The 21,759-nt window shown below is 37.5% G+C and overlaps 1 protein-coding gene and 1 long non-coding RNA gene across 5 annotated transcripts in view; one reads left to right on the top strand and one right to left on the bottom strand.

The window, feature by feature from the left end:
• RSF1 (remodeling and spacing factor 1) overlaps positions 1–18,075 on the top strand; it is a 165,809-nt gene extending 147,734 nt beyond the window's left edge. Inside the window, exons 12-16 of the mRNA XM_029915208.1 lie at positions 2,573–2,640; positions 4,287–4,494; positions 5,960–6,180; positions 8,984–9,172; positions 12,146–18,075. Coding sequence (XP_029771068.1) covers positions 2,573–2,640; positions 4,287–4,494; positions 5,960–6,180; positions 8,984–9,172; positions 12,146–12,711 — 1,252 coding nt within the window. The 3' untranslated portion in view covers positions 12,712–18,075. The remainder of the gene's footprint in view (positions 1–2,572; positions 2,641–4,286; positions 4,495–5,959; positions 6,181–8,983; positions 9,173–12,145) is intronic.
• LOC115272160 overlaps positions 5,819–21,759 on the bottom strand; it is a 23,492-nt gene continuing 7,551 nt past the window's right edge. For 3 of the 4 annotated variants that reach the window (XR_003900281.1, XR_003900282.1, XR_003900284.1), the window contains exons 2-4: positions 18,371–18,547; positions 16,006–16,140; positions 5,819–6,177 (exon numbers count right to left, since the gene is read on the bottom strand). This is a non-coding gene — a long non-coding RNA (uncharacterized LOC115272160). Of the gene's footprint in view, positions 6,178–16,005; positions 16,167–18,370; positions 18,548–21,759 lie in introns of all 4 variants that reach the window. The other variant, XR_003900283.1, reaches the window with a different exon arrangement.

Here is a 21,759-nt window from a genome sequence, read left to right as displayed (position 1 = left end):
GCCCAAATACATAAAACAATTAATCACAGACAGAAACAATCTTATTGACAAAAATGTGCTAATTACAGGGGACTTTAATACTCCACTGACAGCAATGGATAGATCAACCAGACAGAAAATCACTAAGGAAACAATGGACCTGTAAAGCAGTTAATAAGGTATTACCACAGAAAGAAGACAAAAGAATTTCATTGCTATAATCATTTCATAATTATTTATCAGATTCTTACTGCTTCTAACAGAGGATGACATAAAAGTTGCCTAGAGGGAACATTGGATTGGGGTACAGCAGACTAAGACTATAGTTTTCACTGTACCCTGTATTACCCTTGTAACTTGGAATCGTCCATTTCTCTAGGTCTTGGTTGATGGCAGAATAATGCAGATGATCCTTAAAACTGTATAACAGTAATATAGAAATTTATGATAAACTGTTGTTTAGCATAAAATGTATTATGTGATTCATTTATTTATGCCCTGTCTAGCTCCCAAAACGATTTAAGGAAGGCATATAGGAGCAACTTTTTAAACAAAGCACCGAACATAGAAACAGTAATGGAAAGGATATTTGATTACATGAAAGTTAAGAAAGACTCAGACAAAAGCATTCACTTTTAAAAATATTTTCTTTTACTTTTTTTATTTTTAATGTTTTAATTTTTTTATTTAATCTCAGTTAACATATAGTGTAATATTAGTTTCAGGAGTAGAATTTAGTGATCTATCACTCACGAACAACACCCAGTACGCATCCCAGGTGCCTCCATAGTCCCTCATCCCCCATCTAAACCCTCCTCCCGCTCACCTTACAGCAACCCTCAGTTTGTTCTCTCGAGATAAGAGTCTCTTTTATGGTTTGCCTCTCTCCTCTTTTTTTCTTTCTTTCTTCCCCTATGTTTACTGTTTTCTTTTGAAAATACTTTCTTGCAAAGAAATTTGGCAAAGGAGTTAGAATTCAAATGCCTTATGAATTTTAAAAATTACAGTGAGTATAATTGTTTTCATGGTAGAAATACAGTAGCTTTTTACATGATATCTGTAAAGGTTGTTGGATCTACTGAAGTCAAGTGTAAAGACTTTTTTCTTAGGAAATCAGCTACTTAATGGAAATCAAAGTTTTGTTTGTTTTAGAGACTAAAACTAGACAGGGTGACTTTTTATATTGGTCTTATTTGTTTTTATTTATTGAGCGGACTGACAGGAGATTATGGGCACATATTCATAATTGTAGCTGGGCAGGATATCAATTTTCATTTCTTATAACTTAAAATATAAGCAAAGGTGAAAGGTGAAATATACTTTGGATAGAAATAATTGCAACATATGACAAAGAGATTAAAATCTTTAATATCTAAAAAGGTCTTAGAAGTCAGTAAGAAAAGATGCACTCGGGCTGATAAAATGGGCAAAGGATACAAGGCAGTACTTGTAGAAGAAAAAATAAAAACGTTCAATAAACATGAAACTAATATTTGGCCTTAGTAATCATATAAAGGAACAAGTAAATTTGCTTTTTGAAATTAGAGAAAAAGATTAATGATAAAATTCACTTCATGGTTATAAGTTGCTACAACTCTTAAAGAACAACTTTTATGCCCTTTAAACCAACAGTTTTGTTTTTATTTGTAGCAAGAATACCAGGAACAACCCTGTAGTCCAACAAAATTTCTTAGTGGAACCATGGGCATCTCACCAAACAAAGGAAAAAATGGAGTCATGATAAGATACAGAGGAAGGTAGAGTTTAGATGAAATGTAAATAAGGCAATGAAGCATTATGGTCAAGGCAAAGTGGGGTCTGTAAAGGGGTTGGTATTAGATCCAGACCGTACTAGACAAGGTTTCCTGTTTCCTTGAAAGCATTCGAAGTTGAAATTGATATGTAGAATGCTGTTTCTAATCTCTTATTCAAAGCTCCGCTTCTGGGATATAAATCAAGACTGCTTCTTTGCGTTAAAAGTAACTTAAATCCTCTGGGCAAGGGTATGATGTTTTATTCTTACTGATAACTATTTTATAAGTCTATGGGTTCTGATGGTCTCTGATGTAGAAAACCAAGTTGTTCAGTGAGTAAGAAAGTAATAGTCACTCAAAGAGGTCGTTTTGCCACTTTACAGCTATAAGGTGTCCTTGGGAGAAACACGGTTTCCTGTTAACCGCATCTGGCTTTATCTGTATCTGTTACTCTAGCCTGATGAGTGAATGCACAGATTTTCACTTTCTCAGAGTTTACATTAAGGAAGAACTAAGCCACAGCTCCAAGATTGTTTACTCAGAGCCTTGTTTATAAATGTGAGAAACTTGGAAGTAAGCTGTTTTATCTAAATTATGACACATCTATAAGATTAGACATTATACAGCCAATATTTTTGGATAGATGATCTTTGAAAATGAATTAGATGCCAATCTATAAAAAAAACTGAGGTTAACAGGAGCAAGGCGATATAGTCTAAGTCACACAATCCTGAAGTGGCAGAGAGCATTTTTATATTAAGGCGTTTCTCACTTCTGAGGCAACCCTCCTAACCCACATACCAGGACAGTCTGTGATGTGATTGTTGTATATATTTTAGATTTGACGAATTTGATGAAGCAATTGATGAAGCCATAGAAGATGATATCAAAGAAGCTGATGGAGGAGGTATGTGTTTATCATTCTCTCATTTTGAATTGGCCAGTAAGTTAAAATGTTCTGATTAGGGCCACCTGGCTGGCTCGGTCAGTAGAACATGTGACACATGAGTTCAAGCCCCACGGTAAATGTATAGGTTAGGGTTTTTTGGGTTTTTTTTTTTTTAATTTTTTTTCTTTTTATGTGTTTATTTTATTTTGAGAGAGAGACAGAGAGTGAGCAGGGGAGGGGCAGAGAGAGAGGGAGATACAGAATCTGAAACAGGGTACAGGCTCTGAGCTGTCAGCACAGAGCCTAAGATGGGGCTCGAACCCACAGACCTAGCTCATGACCTGAGCCGAAGTCAGATGCTTAACCGACTGAACCACCCAGATGCCTGAGATTAGTTTCAAAAATGATTAGAGCAGTAAACATAGTTTTTTAAATTTTCCCCAGTGTATATGATGATTACTACTGAATGTCACATGTCTGAGATTTAAAATAATTTTTGGGGGCGCCTGGGTGGCTCAGTCGGTTGAGCCTCCGGCTTCGGCTCAGGTCAGATCTCATGATAGTGGGTTCGAGCCCCGCGTCGGGCTCTGTGCTGACAGCTAGTTCAGAGCCTGGAGCCTGCTTCCGGTTCTGTGTCTCCTTCTCTCTCTGTCCCTCCCCCTCTCATGCTCTGTCTCTCTCTGTATTAAAAATAAATAAAACATTAAAAAAATTTTTTTAAATAATTTTTGGACATAGTGTCAGTATATAGACTCCGCATTTTTCAAGTAGTTTCATGATCTAATATAAAATATAAATTTTCCTCTATAGATTAAAAAATTTACTTCTGCTTCCAAACAGAAAATCCAATTAAACTTTCTTACTGTCTTTCTATGTTTAGATCACTACTGCTACACAATCTTAAAAATTATGGATAACTCATAATCTAAATGATTGCTATAAAGCAACTTTTTAAAAATCACTTTATTAATTTTTTAGTCTTTAATAGGTGACATAAAAATAGAAGAATTTGAAGGTAATTTATTGAAAGAACTACATAGAGATTTATAATGCTCTGAAAACTATTGTTTTCAAAGAGGCTTAATATTAAGTAGGCTCTTTAATGGACTAAAGAAGTCACAGCTTTTCCAGGGCTCTGTACCTTATTTACAGCTTTGCTATGGATTCTCACTTTTCTGTCCTGCAAACACAGTTATAAGAAAATGGATTGGTCTCTTTCTAAAGCCCTGTCCAAAAGACAACTTTGAAGAAGAGATTCTTGAGTGATTGCTAATAGGTATGAGGTTTCCTTCGAGGTTGATGAAAATGTTCTGGAATTTGTTAGTGGTGATGGTTGCACAACTTTGTGACTATACTGAAAACCTCTGAATTATACACTTAATGGGAGGATATTATAGTATGTGAATTATATCAAATTTTTAAAAGTTTTTTACATAGTGAACTACTTCATAGGATAAACAAATGCAGTATTCTCTTGATGAGAGCTCTGTCGGCTGAAGTTGTGAGAAAAGTGGTTATTTGTAGGAAAAAAACAAATGAGCTGCTAAGCATGAACCAGGACAGTCTCTATATATTAAAGAGAAGCTTTTAATAAACATACAGTTGTCTCTCTTCCTCCCTCCTTCTATTCCCCTTAACCCCCTCCCCCCGTACCCTGAACCCAGGAGCCGGCCGAGGAAAAGATATCTCCACCATCACAGGTCACCGTGGGAAAGACATTTCCACTATTTTGGATGAAGAAAGGAAAGAAAATAAACGGCCCCAGAGGGCAGCTGCTGCACGCCGGAAGAAACGCCGGCGACTGAATGACCTGGACAGTGACAGCAACCTGGATGAAGAAGAGAGCGAGGATGAATTCAAGATCAGTGATGGGTGTGTGGTTCGCTAGCAGATCCCAGACCCTAGATGCAGGCTTCCATGGGGCTAACAGAGAAGCTCCCCACACTGTGGTGGGGCTTTTGTTCTTCATGCACATGGATTACCTCTTTTTTTTCAGACTATTTAAAACAGATTCAAGAATGCTGATCTTGGTTATTTTTAGCAAAACAAAGTAGGCTTATGGTTGCTTAATATGTAGAATTGTATTTACATTTTATTAACTGCAATCAAGCATTCATTTGCTGTGCATCTCTGCCACCTTCCACCAGCATGTCCAGGAGAGGTTCCTAGTCAAATGTGAAAAATAGACAAGCACAGGCAATTAGATACTGTTCTCTGATGACCCACAGAGGTTTTGGTGAAGGCAGGTAATCCAGTACAGAAGATCATGAAAGCAGAGCAAGAAACAACATAGAGTTTCTCCTCTCAGATTATTAGCGGAAGAAACAAACATGTAAGCCACAAAAAGTCATTCAATGTGTGATTGTTATGAAAAAATATATAGGTAAAGCCTAAATTAGAGTATAAAGGAAGAGTCGGAAACATTTAGGGAGTTCAAGGGAAGCCTTGGAGTAGAAATAGACCTTGATCTGAAATTTGAAGAATGAAAAACTGGGCAAATCAGTGAGATTGAGATTCAAAGCAGCATCCTCTGAGAAGTCATGCATCCAAGGCAGCAGGCCATAAAACATCATGGAATATTTAGGAAACTTCTGGTCTGTCAGGGTAGCAAGAATATGGGGAAGAAGAAGTAAAGGGATTTGACTAAGAGATAAAAAGGACCCAGATGATGGAGTGATTTGTTTGTCTTGCATAGGTATTCAGACTCTTACCCTGCAGATCATGATAAAAGTCCACTGATGGGTTTTTAACATCAGGCTAATGAGGTTTATGTTTCAGAAGACTTTATCTTGGCCTTTATTTGGAGTATTTAGGGAGGGGAAATATATCTAGAGGCTAGAGAGATTCCCTGGAGTGGTTTAGTGGGAGATGAGTGCCTGAACAGAGAAAGAGGGATTAGGTTTGAGATACTATCTTTAAGAGGTTGACTCAGGGAAGAGTTAGTAATTTGTTAGATGTGAGAAAAGAGTGAAATTAGGAAAAATACCAGCCAGGTTTTTGATTTGAGTTACTGGAAAGGTAATAGTAACCAAATACAAGGCTAGGAGACAGAAGAGAGGAGTAGGTTAGGAAATAATGAGTTCTCTTTGGGACGTGTTAAATTTAAGGTATGAAAGGGACATCCCAACAGGCCAAAGCAATTTATGTCCAAAAACCAGCATCAGTTCATCTTAACGCCTCTTAAGAAAAGAATAGATTGCAAATCCTTTCTCCATTTTATTAACAGACAGGTTGATATAATTATCCAGGTATTTTACATTAACCATTATTTAATGTTTCACTGCACTTGGTAGAATTTGAACTCCGAGTCTTAATGTATCTGGTTTCTCTTGAACAGATCTCAAGACGAGTTTGTTGTATCTGATGAAAACCCAGATGAGAGTGAAGAAGACCCACCATCTAATGATGACAGCGACACTGATTTCTGTAGCCGAAGACTGAGGCGACATCCTTCCCGGCCAATGAGGCAAAGCAGGCGTTTGCGGAGAAAGACCCCAAAGAAAAAGTACTCTGACGATGACGAAGAGGAAGAGTCTGAGGAGAATAGTAGAGACTCTGGTAAAAAAAAAAAAATTATATTCACATCACACCAACTCAGTAAATTCTTATGACTTCTGGAGTTAAAGAGTTCTTCAGATAAAATTCCATTCAACTGTTATATAAGCTTTCTGATAAAACTTTGAATTCTCTTCTTATGACTTTCCAGTAACTAAAATTTTTCACGGAAAGCACATAAAGCATATCTAAGAAGATAAATAAATAAAGATAGATGTATTAACAGCATACCAAATTTATTTACGATTGTGATGAATTCTTTTGGTGCAAAGTGTTTCCATGCCTGGACTTATCTTCATAGTGTTTTTTTGGAATCATTCTCAAATAAGCTGACAGCATTTTTCTCATATATCTAGCAGTTGGCAAGAGAAGGATCATCAAGTATTGCTAGCATTTAAATCACTATCAGTGATTTGTAAATTAGCAGTAATTGATGTTCTTATATTTTATGCTTATCCCTATTAACCAAATAAATAGTGACTGGCACAGTATCTAAAAGAACAGATAATGAGTCTTCCCACCCCCCTTTTTTGTTTGGGGTTTTTTTGTGGAATTGGTAGAGAGGTAGCTGTCTTCTCACTGAGGAAGTGTCACAACCAGGAAGGAGTATTAATTACATCCTTGACCTGGCCAGGCTTTTGGGTTTTTTGTTTTATATATCTTTTTTTCTAAACCGTTTGAGTAAATGGAGATATCTGTGCCTCTTTATCAGGGATTATTTCCTAAGAACAAAGACATTTTCTTTTTTTTCTTTTTTTTTTTTTAATGTTTTATTTATTTTTGATACAGAGAGAGACAGAGCATGAGAGGGGGAGGGGCAGAGAGAGAAGGAGACACAGAACCGGAAGCAGGCTCCAGGCTCTGAGCTGGCTGTCAGCACAGAGCCCGACGCGGGGCTCGAACCCACTATCGTGAGATCTGACCTGAGCCGAAGTCGGAGGCCCAACCGACTGAGCCACCCAGGCGCCCCGAACAAGGACATTTTCAAACGTAACCACAGTATAATTCTCAAAATCAGACATTTTAACATTGAGATGCTATTATATAATTATCAGTATACATTCAGATTTCATCAGGTGTCCCAATATAATCCTTTATATCAATTTCATTTCTAGTTCAGGGTCAAATTCAGGAGTACAGATTGCTTTTATTCATGTGTATAGTCTCCTTTAATCTAGGATATTCCTCAAACTTTCTCTTTATTGATCTTGATATTTTTGAAGAATACACACTAGTTAATTTGTAAAATGTTCCTCGGTCAAGAGTAGTTTTTTTTTCCTTGTGATTAGATTCAGGTTACACATTTTTCAACAAGAATATCACAGAGTTTATATATGTTCTCTGGGTCTCCATTATTTTTCCCTTTATAAATTAGCAGTAATTAGTAGGAGGACATTTTTGAGACCCTCTATATCCCATTTCTTTTCAAATGTTTCACACATAATTTAAGCATTCATTGATGATTTCCTAGGTCCGTCGCTCCTTTTATCTTTATTGTTTGGTGTTCTGTAAGAAAGCGCTTTCCCTTCTTCTCCATATATTTATTTCTTTATATCAGTATGTACTCTTGGATTCTTACTTTAGTCTGTGATTATAATGTTACCATCACTGTGTGATCAATTTGTCCAGATTTTGAAAGCCAATTTGGAATTTGTTAGGACTCCTGAAAAACTGCTCTAACACAATGTCATGGTCCCGTTTTCTTATCAGAGATGGTAAGGACCATGCTGTTTAGCTATACTTTGAGAGTTTAAATGTCCCTCTATGCTCTTGCTAGTAGATTTTATTTGCATATGGAAGAAAGCCAAAAATATAACTCCAATTCTATACTTCTTTCAACAGTCTCATCTAGTATTAGATGGTTTAATCTGTGCCATACATTCATTTTGAAATTATTTACTCTGTGCCATACATCTGTACACATAGGAAAAACAGATTATTTTGAGGCAGAATAATAACTGTCCACCAAGAAGAGCAATCATGCATAGGTTGAATGAGATAAAGATCATATAAAAGATGTTTTCATCTCAAGCATTGGCTGCTAACAGGATACATTAATGAGGTTGGGCATTAAAGACCTCTGCATTTATTCATACTATTAAAAGGAAAGTAATAGACTTATAGGGGCTCCTGGCTGGCTCAGTAAGTAGAGATTGTGACTCTTGGTCACAGGGTTTTAAGTTTAAACCCCATATTGGGCATGGAGCCTGCTTTTTAAAATAGATATTTATTAGGGTACTTGGGTGGCCTAGTTAGTTGAGAATCCAGCTTTGGCTCAGGTCATGCTCTCGCAGTTCTTGGGTTTGAGCCCTGCATCAGGCTCTTTGACGTCAGCCTCTCAGTGCAGAACTGGCTTTAGATCATCTGTTCCTCTCTCTCTGTCCCTCCTCCCACTTGTACTCTCCCAAAGATAAATATTTTTAAAAAAGAGAAAGGAGGGGCGCCTGGGTGGCTCAGTCAGGTAAGTGTCCAACTTCGGCCCTGGTCACGATCTCACAGTCCATGAGTTCAAGCTCCATGTGGGGTTCTCTGCTGACAGGTCAGAGCCTGGAGCCTGCTTCAGATTCTGTGTCTCCCTCTCTGTCTCTGCCTCTCCCCCACTTGCACTGTCTCCGTCTCTCTCAAAAATAAACATTTTAAAATTTTTTTAAAAAAGAGAACTTACAACAACTATGATTGATTTAAAAATCATTACTACTGAACCTTATTAATAGCTTTATATTTTTATAATATAAACTAATTACATTTCTAGTTAATAGACTTAAATTTTGTACTCGACTTCTTTTCCATTTTTTTTTTCCAACAGAAAGTGATTTTAGCGATGATTTTAGTGATGATTTTGTAGAAACTCGGCGAAGGCGGTCAAGGAGGAATCAGAAAAGACAAATTAACTATAAAGAAGATTCCGAAAGTGATGGTTCCCAGAAGAGTTTACGACGTGGTAAAGAAATCAGACGCGTTCACAAGCGCAGGCTTTCCAGCTCCGAGAGCGAAGGTAAGGAGTAAGTCTCCAGGTTATAGAAGTTTGGACAAAGCAGGAATAGAAGCTATAAACTCAGGATTATAGTGCTGTACCTTTTCATAGAAATTCAACATAGCCAGTCAGATCTTTGAGATAAAACCTTTTTTTTTTTTTTTTTTTTTTTTTGGCTGGGTCATTTTTTTATAGTTTAAATAAATGGTACTTGATAAGATACCAATTTTGAACATCTCCATTGTAATAATTAAATTTTTCATTGAAATAGAAGAGTCACAGAAGATTGTCGGAACAAGATGTCTTCTGTTCCCTTAATTATTCACAGCCCTCATTTTGAAATAACCTCTATGTTCTGAATAACTGAACAGTTTCAGATGTGGATTCCTGCAGTCTTTTTCCACCTTGACTGTGAACTTCAGTTCATAACTGTTTTATGTCTTGGTAGTTTTTCCTGTGCTTTAGAGCAGCAGTGTAGGAAAAGCTCTAAAATATGAATTTGTGACATCCATTTAGTCTTATGGTTATTCCAGAGTTCTTCCCAAGTTCATTTTAAATTGTTCTAACACTCACCTATGCCCCTTTCTGTTTTGATTTATTTAATTCTCCATTATTTATCATGTTTTAAAGATTTCAAAGATCCTTATCAATTAAGTTTGAGCCCAAGTAAGGAAAGAAAGGGGAAAAAAACATTTGGACATGAAAGGCTAAAGAAAGGAGGTAAACACTGATTGTGTATATTTATCTTCATGTGTCATTAAAGACAAACATAAATTCAATAATTCAACTTTAAAAAACACTTACTGTACTAATCACTATTCTAGGCACTGGAAGTAGAAGAATGAATAGCCAAAACATCTCACTTCCGTGTGTAACTCATATTTTAATTGGGTGAGACAGTAAACAAGTATAACCTTTGCTCTAAATGCTGTGGAGAAGAATAAAGAAGTAAGGGGAGTTGAGAGAGGAGCAGGGATTTCAGGGCACTGTACGAACGCCTCACTAAGAAGACTGCATTTGAGTAAAGACCAGGCAAAATGTCGGGTGTGTGTCCTGCATTTATCTGGAAGAAGAGTGATGTAGGCAGATGGAGCATCTAATGTGAAGGCCTGGAGACGAGTCTGTGCATGGCATGTTGAGGGAACAAAAGAGGAAGCCAGGGTAGTTAAAGGAGAATGGGTGAAGGGAAGAAGAGCTTGGTATGATACAGAGATTAACGGGGTCAGATCATGAAGAGCAGAAGTCTGCCAACTACAGCCCACCTATTTGTATAAATAAAGACTTTTTAAATAAAATTTTATTGGAACAGCCACACCCCTTGTTTCTTACATATTATCTGTGATGACTTTTGCATAAAATCGAGTAGTTGCAATAGAGACTATAGGACCTCCCCTTTACAAAAAATGAAAATAAAAATTGCCAGCCCTTGATGAGGAACAGTGCCATGTGGTTGAATTTTCTGCAGCGATGGAAATATTCTGTATCTGTGCTATTGAGTATAATAGCCACTAGCTTCATGTGGCTTTTGAGCACCTGAAATGTGACTCGTTTGACTGAGGAACTGAATTGTTAAATTTTTTTTTTTTTTTTTTTGAGAGACAGAGCGCAAGCAGGGGAGGGTCATAGAGAGAGGGAGACACAGAATCTGAAGCAGGCTCCAGGCTCTGAGCTGCTGTCAGCACAGAGTCTGACACAGGGCTTGAACCCACTAATCCTGAGATCATGACCCGAGCCAAAGTCGGATGCTTAACTGACTGAGCCAACCAGGCGCCCCTGTTAATTTTAATTTTATTTAAATTTAAAATAGCCTCATGTGATTACTGGCTACCATATTGAATAGCACAGTAGGCCATTGTGTAGTGTAGACTTTGGATTTTATTCTTTGTGAGAGGAGAAATAATTGGAGGAGTTTGAGCAGAGCAGTGACATGATGTGACATGTGTTTTAATTTGCTACAGTAGCTGTGTTATGAATAAATTTAAGGGGACTAGGACAGAATCTAGGAGACCAGTTGGGAGACCATTGAAATAGGTCAGGTGAGACTAAGGCAGTGGCAGTAAAGGGATGAAAAGCAGTTAATGGATATATTTTGAAGGTAGACTCAATGGATATATTGTTGGGTTCGGTGGCAGAAAGAAAGCAATCAGAAGTGGACTGAGTGATTGCAGTAGAGTTGCCAGTAACTAAGATGGTGGAGACCAGACAGTGCAGGTTTGAGGCAGAGGCTTACGACCTTAGTTCTGGACACGTTAGGTTTCAGATGCCTTTATAGAAATCGCAGCATGGGGTGCCTGGGTGGCTCAGTCAATTAAGCAGTCCACCTCTTGATCTCAGGGTCATGAGTTTAAGCCCCATGTTGGGCTCCATGCCAAGCGTGAAGCTTATTTAAAAAAAATAATAATTTAAAAAAAATCCCAGCATAGATGTTGAGTAGGCAGGTTGACACGAGTCTGGAATTTAGGGGGTGCCTAAAACAAATATTAGAGCATCAACATAGATGCAAAGCCAGGAGACTAGATGAGACCACCTGGATGTAAGTACAGACAAAAGCAAACCTTTAAGGCCTATCATGAACATTTAATAACATGGGTTAGGAGTTCTTAGTACACTGTTTCAGATGCCCAGAGTTTGGGTGCTCAATTTAATCTTTCCTTACCAGTATGTTTACATGACTCCATAATTTGAGGGCTAGTGGATAGTAATTTCTCCGTTTGTTACCCCCATCTCCATTTAATTTAAGGGTCATATTTGTTCTCTAAGAAATCGGATTCTCCTCTTTCCTAAAATCGTAATTAAAAAGCATACTCTGGATCATACCGTGGATTGTCACAGACCTGCAAGGAAGGAGAAATCAGGCCAGGTTTGAAGGGAAATAACGGATTTATGAGCAAGTCTGAAAGCAGGACATGGGGTGAATTTGGGGAGGAAAAGGAGAATTACTTAACTCTGTTATGGTTAACTGTGTCGATGGCTTAAATGTGCTATTTATTTTAGAGAGCTATATGTCCAAGAACTCTGAAGACGACGAGCTAGCTAAAGAATCAAAGCGGTCTGTTCGAAAGCGGGGTCGAAGCACAGATGAGTATTCAGAAGCAGATGAGGAAGAAGAAGGCAAACCATCCCGAAAACGGCTACACCGGATCGAGACAGACGAGGAGGAGAGTTGTGACAACGTTCATGGAGATGCAGATCAGCCTGCCCATGACAGCCAGTCCAGGGTCCTGCCCGCAGAACAAGAGAGCACCAAGAAGCCCTACCGGATAGACAGTGATGAGGAAGAGGACTTTGAAAACGTAGGCAAAGTGGGGAGCCCTTTGGACTATAGCTTAGTGGACTTGCCTTCCACCAATGGACAGAGTCCTGGCAAAGCCATTGAGAACTTGATTGGCAAGCCAGTCGAGAAGCCTCAGACCCCCAAGGACAGCAGCACAGCCAGTGCAGGCCTGGCCTCCAATGGGACAAGCGGTGGGCAGGAGGCAGGGGCACCAGAAGAGGAGGAAGATGAGCTTTTGAGAGTGACTGACCTTGTTGATTATGTCTGTAATAGTGAACAGTTATAAGACTTTTTTTCCATTTTTGTGCTAATTTATTCCACGGTAGCTCTCACACCAGCGGGCCAGTTATTAAAAGCTGTTTTATTTTTCCTAGAAAACTCCACTACAGAATGACTTTTTAGAAGAAAAATTTCAACAAACCCTGAAGTCTTTCTGTGAAGTGACCAGTTTTGAACTTTGAAGATAAATAATTGCTGTAAATTCCTTTTGATTTTCTTTTTCCAAGTTCATGGTCCTTGGTAATTTCATTCATGGAAAAAATCTTATTATAATAACAACAAAGATTTGTATATTTTTGACTTTATATTTCCTGAGCTCTCCTGACTTTGTGAAAAAGGGTGGATAAGAATGCATTCCGAATCTGTGAGGGCCCAAAACAGAATTAGGGGTGGGAGAAAGCACTTGTGCTTTAGCTTTTTCATATTAAATATATATTATATTTAAACATTCATGGCATAGATGATGATTAGCAGACTGTTTAAAAGTTCAAGTCTGTGTTGTTGCAGTTTGAGAACTGTAGATAACACCATACATGCGTCATTTAGGAACAGCATCCATATCAGCTTGTTTACTACTGGAGATAACCACACTTAATAAAGAAGAGATTGAGAAAGCATCATCATTAAAAACTCTAACCTGAGTTTCTGTTATAGCGGAGTTCCTTGTTTAAAAAAAATCATCTGAAAAACATTTGTACAGTAAAATGTATAATGAAGCTTTGACAACCAGATTGCGCTAGCAGCAAGTTTCTTTAAACAGCTTTATGCAGTGGTGATGAGGTGGCCTCTAATCTAATATACGATCACTGGAGAGTTATTAGTGACATATGTGGTCTCTCTTTAGGCCCAGGTGGACTGTAAACTTTGCAGATAGTATGACTCTGGTCTTCTGGCCACTTAATAGTTAAATATCTGAAATATCCCATTTTGAAAGAAATAGATCTGTACATAACATACGTGAAGAGATGCTAAGCTGACAGCGGTATTTTAGCACATTTGAAAATGGGGAAAGGATTTTCAGGTGAATTGTAACTGGTCTATTCTTGCCCTTAGTATCTACTTCAAATTGAAGTCTACAAACAAAGCAGTTCCTTTGGGAGGTTTTTAGTTTGAGTTTTAGCATGTATGTGTGTGTATATGTGTGTGTGTGTATGTGTGTGCATTGGAATTTCCTATCTGCCTGGATATATTAGCAGGGTTTGAATGTAGTTTTGGCCTTTGGCCATTAGACTTCTATTAAAATTCATTAATAGTCACATGACCAACAGTTGATTGAGAACCGCCAATATACTTAATAGGCATGACATCCATCTCAAACATCTCAATGCTTTAATGAAAGATGAGCCCTTTATTTCAAGAAAAAAGGGGTTTATAACTAAATATCTAACATGTAATTGACACTAAAATATGAACTTTGTCTTATTGCTGTTACAGCTGTAAAATTTCAGGCAGAGCCATAAATAACGTTGTATAAAGTGTAGCACTTGTGATTAAACCTTGCCTGTCAAATTCTGAAACCTTCAGCCATTACTTCTGTGAATACTTTTGCCCTGGGATTTGGGTTTTTCTGTTCCAGTGTTGTGTCTGTTGCCGGCAATGGACACACCATATCTGCTGCTGGCCCAAGGAACTTTGTTAATTTTTCTTTCCAAATTAAGCATTATATGTGCTAGTCAGTGTATAGTAAAGCACTTCTCTTTTTTATTATTAAAAAGCTGGCATTAGACTTGCATTATAAATACCTCTCTAGAAACTTTATACTCCTCCTTTTTCTTCCTCAACAGGTGTTGCCCTGAAGTCTTATCTTTTGGCCTTGAAAGTTTATAGCTGTTGTTTTTCATTTGTTGGTTCTTCTGTTTGTTTTGTTTTGTTTCACTTTAGTTCTGTAGTACCTGCCCATTAATATTTTTGCTTTGATTCTAGCAATGTATATGTATCTGTATAAAAAATAAAATAATGAAAGCAGCCTAAAAATAGGATGCACCAATAGCATGTGGTTCCAAGCAAGTTGTGATTTTTATTTTGAGACAATGTTCCACTGGAAGGGAGGGAAGGGCTTAACATTTACAGACAGTAGAGCAGGGTTATGGAAGGAACCATACTCACTTGCCAAGCTTCCTTTCTAGCCAGGTTTGTTCATTTGTTTGAAAGTCAATTAAGAATGTTAGCCTTTGTAACTATCTAACAGGCAGGCAATAGAAGAACTCCTACTAGTGCAAGGTAAGTGGTTAGAATATGCAGGTGGCGTCTCCTGCCCATCTTCCTCTGCCATTTTAGTCTTGCAGCTGGGTAAAGCCACTACCATGTAGAAACTCCCGTGTACCCTGTCTCTACCTCTGGACACACCAGCTCCTGCTTCCACCACTCTATAGTTAAGCAAGCGATAAGAAGTATTCATTGGGTAGATTATTTTACAGGATGCCTAATGTGAAATAAAGGGTTGTTTTTACCTTTCTCCTGCAGAGAGGAAAAGGTCATTGTTATCACAGTAAAGACTGAGTATTCGATTAAGCATAGTCCCACTGACATGGGTTATGATACCACTTCTGCTGCCTATTAACTTACTGAACTTGAATTAAATGTTTGTGAACTTGATAGTGAATGTCTGCCTGCTAACCTTACATTCTGATTAAGCCAATTAATTGTTTCATCTACAAAGATTGCAGAAGCCTCTGATAGTAGTTATTATGCAGACAGATTAATTATGGGCGGTTAACTGTTGAACAGTTCAAAAAGAGTTCTGCTGCTTGGTGACTAGATTTAGTCCCTCAAGGAGTCTTGTGTTCACTGAAATATTACCTGAACAGGCTTTGAAGAAGTTCATAAATTTTTAAGAAAAAGTCAGTGTTCTGTATCCAAAGATGTAATTCAGTCATTAGGAACTGGACAGAGTATAAGCAAGCGGCTCCTTTGAGTCAGAACATCTTGGACCTTTAGAGTACTAACGATGGATTTGGATTCATCATAGCTGCTATATAATAGAGCCCTTTGATACTTTAATCTTTTTTAAATACAGATGGACTCCCAATGTTAAACTCCACAATCTGTAGGACCTGTATTAAGGAGAGATGCTGTTTAGTACTCAGAATATTTCATTTGCAGTTTGCGTAAAGGTTTGGAAAACTAGCCAAATTTTCACAAAGCAGAAGCTTTCAAGTAAAATACATGAAAGGAACTCGGACTGAAAATATACATTTTGGTTTTGTAGACTTGTGTCGATGAATTAGTGTTTAGTGTAAAACATTCTCCGTTGTTGGCACAATATTAGAGAACGATGGCAGAGACATTTTCAAGAGTATACCTGATACAATGAGGTCGGGTGTCCTTGACTCCTCGCTTTCCAGTTGGTCAAGGTTGCAGATGCAGGGAATAAAGATGAGTTTCATTTAGAATAAATTCACGTGTACTGATAGTCTTTTTTTCTTTTTAATATGACCTGCCAAAGAACCATGGACTTCAATGCTAAAGACGTTGAAAAAAACATTTTTTAAACAAGTTAATTTTAAAAGGATATTATAAACTCCAGTTTTCAACTTTGGGTTAATAGGACCCTTCCCTATTATAATATGCATTTGAACAAAGTATACTTATTTTTTAAAATGTAGGCATGTAAAGTGGTGGGGAGGCGTTACCAATTTTTAAATGGAATTGATGGAATTTACTTTGTCACAAAGAATGCCTTTTTAGCTTACGTTTGTGGGGATAAGAGTTGTTAATCATTTGCTAGTTCTACCTACCATATGACTGAAAGGAACCCAGTGAATCTGTAAGTCTAATATTCAGAAAAAGTGAACTGTACCCTTCAACAACAGAGTGGACCGGGTCCATGATTGCCTCACAGCCAGAGAACAAGTATTCAAAGACCCAGAACTTTTTTTAATAGAACATACATGTATGTATGTATATATATATGTTAATATGTATATACATACTTTAGATGTTAGCAAAAATGAAAATGAATCTTTTAAATCATTAATTGACATTGTAAAAAGACATGACAAATAATTGTAACTGATGTGGAATTACGAACATTTAATTACAGAAAGTCTAGAGAAAAATAGTGACTTCCTCTTCTTGGTTTGACATTCTAAAAAAATATTCCTGGTTCTCCAAGAAGTAAGAATGCCAAGACTGCGTATCTGCTGTAATCTATCTAGTCCTCTGCCTAATACTGTTCTTAAACTTTCTTAGAATAAAATCCATTCCTATTTTATCCACCATTCCCAGTGTGTATCTGTAAACCTACTTTGGAAGTGGCAATTCAGCTGCTGATTTTCTTATTTTTATACCAATCCTGAAAGACAAGGCCCTTTGCTATCAATGTATTTAAACTAGGTTATTATGTTATATGTACACTTAGTAGTCTTTTCAAAAGATTTTACTTCAACTTAAATGATAATTTAACATTTTTTGAGTGCCAAGAATTGCTGAGTAACTCTAGCATATACTGAAGAGAGAGTCCTTCCCCAGCAAGCAAGCAATCTTCATAAGCAAACTGCAGTGTGCTGGGTGTATAACCACTTGAGATTGTAAACTCAATGCTTTTTTATGCAGATAAACTCTCTCAGAAATTGGTTAGAATAGGATTACGAGTGGATTTTCTCCTTCATTCTGGTCATGTAAGCTCAATTTTTTTTTTCATTTTATATTTACACCATTTCTTTCTGAGAAGTGTTGCAAACCCCAATTCTGGCACATTGTGACTTCAGTTGAGGGAAATGTTATTTTTCTTTTAATAACTTTTAAGATATATCTATCCTATGCATAAGTTATACAAGAGGGCATAACAAATTACTAGGTAAGTAGAAATTTATTAATTAAGCTCCTTAGACATTTTGAATGAGGGGAAAAAAAACATTTAAAGGAACTACATTTGTGTGTTGTTGGGTTTTTTTTGCCAAACCGGTACAAGCTAGTAAATGCACTAAGGACTGAGTGACCTGCCTTGTTCATTTTGCCACTGGATGATGTAAGTTAAGAATGGAATTGTTAACCCTAATTATATATTTTCTTGACTTTCATCACTTTCTAAAGAAATCTAATTTAAGTGTTTGGGGTTTCATTTGACCTGTATTTATTGAGTTCTGGTCATAGACCAGGAGCTGCATGTCATGCTTATGGATGGCCAGAACACAGTCATTGGGATACTTAATGGCTCAAGATCTTCTGAATCATTTAACTTATTTTGTATGTTGCAAAAAAAAAAAAGTTTATTTTGCTTGAGAGTCACATTTTTTATATAACTGTACAGCTTTTAAGGGATGGGAGGTGGAAAAATACCCTAAAATAGGATGTAGATTTTTACAATTGTGTTTATGCTAGAACATCTACAGGTGCATTATGTAATTAAACCTAAGATTGTTTAAAAATTTGTGCCATGGTCTTTTTCATTTTCCTGCCCTTTAGCAGAGTTGGTGCATGTCAATACTGCTATGTGGACAAGCCTTGAAATTAGGCTAATAACCCTTTTCTCCAAAGCTTTAAGATCATTGCATGAAAATTATACAGAAACACGTACACGTACACACACACACACACACACACACACACACACACACACACAGCTCTAGGTTAGTGTAAATGAATTCTCAATTTCGGAACAGTTATAATAGCCTCAATTTGGCAGTTAGCAGCATATTATAGTGCGTGGTTTTTGTGATGCCTACCTAGGGTATTCTCAGTGTGGGTCTGGTGTTTTGTTCTCTTAGCAAAGTTGCTTCTTGATAATGGTGTCTGAATTGCAGCTTGCCCAATCCTGTTAGGAGGTTCGTGCACCTTCAAAGGGACTGTCCCGTGCTGGGATGGACGGGGTGGATTGGGGCAGAACTTGGTTTCTTTCCAATCTGTAAAAGAAAAAACTAGAGTTGCTTGATTTCGTTCTTGTTACTCAGTAGACTTAATTCCACAGGAGTATTTGTCTGCTGGAAGGGATATCAGATTCAAATTCCAATTCTCTCCACATTTGATGAAACGTATTTTTGAAATCTTGTAGAGTTGCTGATTCTAGCATTCTTTTACATGGCACATGTTACCACAACTTTTTACTAAGACACCAGTACTTTTGTGCCATCTGATAATTTTACCATTCTAATATCTCACCTTTATAGCACAAATGTATTCTCATAAAGAATTAAATTCATCTAAGCAGGTCATAATTTCTATCTAAACTACCTTACTCTTGTCAGCTAACATGGGGTTGTCGGTTTCTTTGCTGTCGTCATCCATTCAGAGGTGAAGCCTGGGAATCATGAATTTCCAGAGGAAGAATACAAATTCCAGATAAGAATTTGTAAATCGTATATGTTACATTTTCATTTGGTTTTAAAGTAATAGTAGCTGGGATTCAGGGAGCGTTTGATCAGAATGCCTCTTGGATTTTCAGACATGCTTATATGAAATGCTTTATTTTCCTATGCATAAAAAAATTATTCCTGGAATAGGTTCTCAGAATGCTTTATTTTGTTTCTAGGAGATGAGAGCTAAAGCAGAAGCTCCAAGATTAGCATAATACTGTTGAGAGGTAATCAGGAACGTGCTGTTTTAGTCAAATAGGGGAAACTGGCGTGCTCTCTGCCACATCTAATGTACTGCATGTGTGTGTGGGTGGGGGGGAGATTTGAAAACTGGAAATGTGATTCCAATAATGCACAAAGTAAATTTTGTGCATAGAAAATATGGGAATTCCTGGTAGCTTAAAGCTTCAGGGGTTAACTGCAGTGTATGAACACCTAGTGTGTTAGAATTGCAGTGCATAGTTGTTTAAATATAATATTCCTTGTAAGTGACAACCAAAATATGTTGTGGCTGGTGCCAATATTTTTTGTTAATGAAATGTTCAATGTCTCACTACAGTCTGATCAGAACTCTTGGTGTTTTAAGCCAGGCCTAAAGCTATTTTATAGCTATTGGCCTAATTGTGTAACTTTTTCTTTCAAAATGTTTTATTATAATACTTCTGTCATCTCTTTCACTTAATATATGTCAATTGTCATAATAAAAAGTTTAAATAACTTGATGTATTTAGCATGATGTGTTTGCAAACAGTTTATTTTAAACTTCATGGCACATAGAAAGCTAAGAATTTTCATTAATAGTTGATGAAGGCTGAAAATTTTTGTCATCTAAGGAACAGATGAATTGTTTTCTACTACCTAAAAAGTAAATTTACAAGTGTATCAATTTCTGCAAAGTAATTTTTGAGAGGGAGTGAATCCCAGGCAGAGAGAGGGAGAGAGAGAAGCGGGGCTCACCTGAAAGGGGAGGCACATGCTCACCCGATGTGGGACTTGAACTCACAAACTGTGAGATCATGACCTGAGCCAAAGTCAGATGCTTAATGACTGAGCTACCCAGGAGCCCCCCAAAGCAAATGCTAAGCTGTATGCCAGCTAGGTTAATTATAGGTATTAGGAGGCTATCTATTGAAAAATTTGTATCTTTATAGCCTCTGGAGAACTGACACATTAGAGAGGCTTTGGACTTGGTTGTTCTGCGTGATCCCCTGGGAGCACAGAACTAGACCAGAGGGCAGAAGTCATAAGACAAAGCTTTCATTTATCTTATGGGATATTTTAAGACTTTTGTTAATAATAACTTGGGAAGTGAATTCTCACCAATAGGGGATGTTGGGTTTAGGCTGCACTGTCACTTGGCAGCAGTGTAACAGATTAACACATTTGAAGAGTAGTTAGACCAGATGACTTGAAAGGCCCTTCCAACAATCTTGAGTATGATTCTCATCTACAAATATTGATTTGATAGATCTTGCTAATTCTTGGGGATAGTACGATTAACAGTGAATGGTGAACTTTTTTTCTTTTACCAACAAACTAGTGGAATTCATCATTATTTGCAATTCTGGTCAAAAGCACTGATTAACTTGGGGCACCTGGCTAGCTCAGGTGGAACATGCAACTCCTGATCTCGGGGTTATGAATTCAAGCTCCACCTTGGGCATAGAGATTACTTTTAAAGTTTCTGAATAACTAGTTAAGAACTTTTTAAATCAGGATTTCACTTAATGGAATGAAACCTGATCTAAACTGGCGAGAAATTACCAGCTACAATGTTTCTCAGTGATTTATTTGAAATGTTCACTTAAAGAGAAGCAGTTAGGGGCAGGTGACAGTGCTGTGGCAGCCTTGAGAGAGTCTAAACGAGTCTTCTGGAGCAGAGAGTGAGTCCAGGGAATAGCTGTCAGCCCACACCTCTTTCATTAATGAGCCCAGAGGATGTAGAAGAGTTCTTTTAAAACTGAGAATTGGTGTACTATGCTGGGACCATGTAGTTACAGGCACAATTATTAAAAATCATGAAAATATTCTGGAGAAACTAAGTTAACTGTTGGGTGAAATGAATGACTGTATCATTTTGACTAGTGACTTTTCATGAGCTCTTTAAGGTCCTACAAGTCTAAATGAAAAACAAGAGCAGGAACACTTTTAGGGGATGTGATTTAATATTCACAGCATTATTTTAGCACACAGAGTCATATCCCAAATGAAAGGTTAACCAGGAACCTACTAGTTCACAGTATAGTCCACCTATAGCTTCCTTATTGTTCCTCTTGCCGGTTTCAAAGTTACTTTATCCACACTCAAGCTCAAGCACTCGGCCTTTTTTCCAGCATGTCTCCAAGGAGGAAGTGTCTCCTGTTTTTGTCATATCCCTTATGTGTCCCTGACCTGGCCCCTTTCCTCTGGCCTCCTATAGGTCCTCACATCTCCGTGATGTCTCTCTGATCTCCACCTCTCTATACTCTACTCCTTTCTATAGAAACCTCTACCCTGGAAAACAGAAGTACCACCCTGTCTTCCATTCACTCTGCCTCTCCGTTATTTCTTATTTGACTGCCAGTCTTTAAAATAAACACATTAGGGGCACCTGGGTGGCTCAGTTGGTTTAGCATCAGACTTCAGCTCAGGTCATGATCTCACGGTTCGTGGGTTTGAGCTCCATGTTAGGCTCTGTGCTGACAGCTCAGAGCCTGGAACCTGCTTTGGATTCTGTGTCTCCCTCTCTGTCTCTCCCCAGCTCACACTCTGTCTGTCTCTCT

This window comes from Suricata suricatta, chromosome 11 (assembly GCF_006229205.1).
Source record: "Suricata suricatta isolate VVHF042 chromosome 11, meerkat_22Aug2017_6uvM2_HiC, whole genome shotgun sequence".
In the NCBI taxonomy this organism is placed as follows: domain Eukaryota; kingdom Metazoa; phylum Chordata; class Mammalia; order Carnivora; family Herpestidae; genus Suricata; species Suricata suricatta.
The sequence above is the reverse complement of the archived record's forward strand: the minus strand, read 5'-3'. Positions and strand labels throughout refer to the sequence as shown.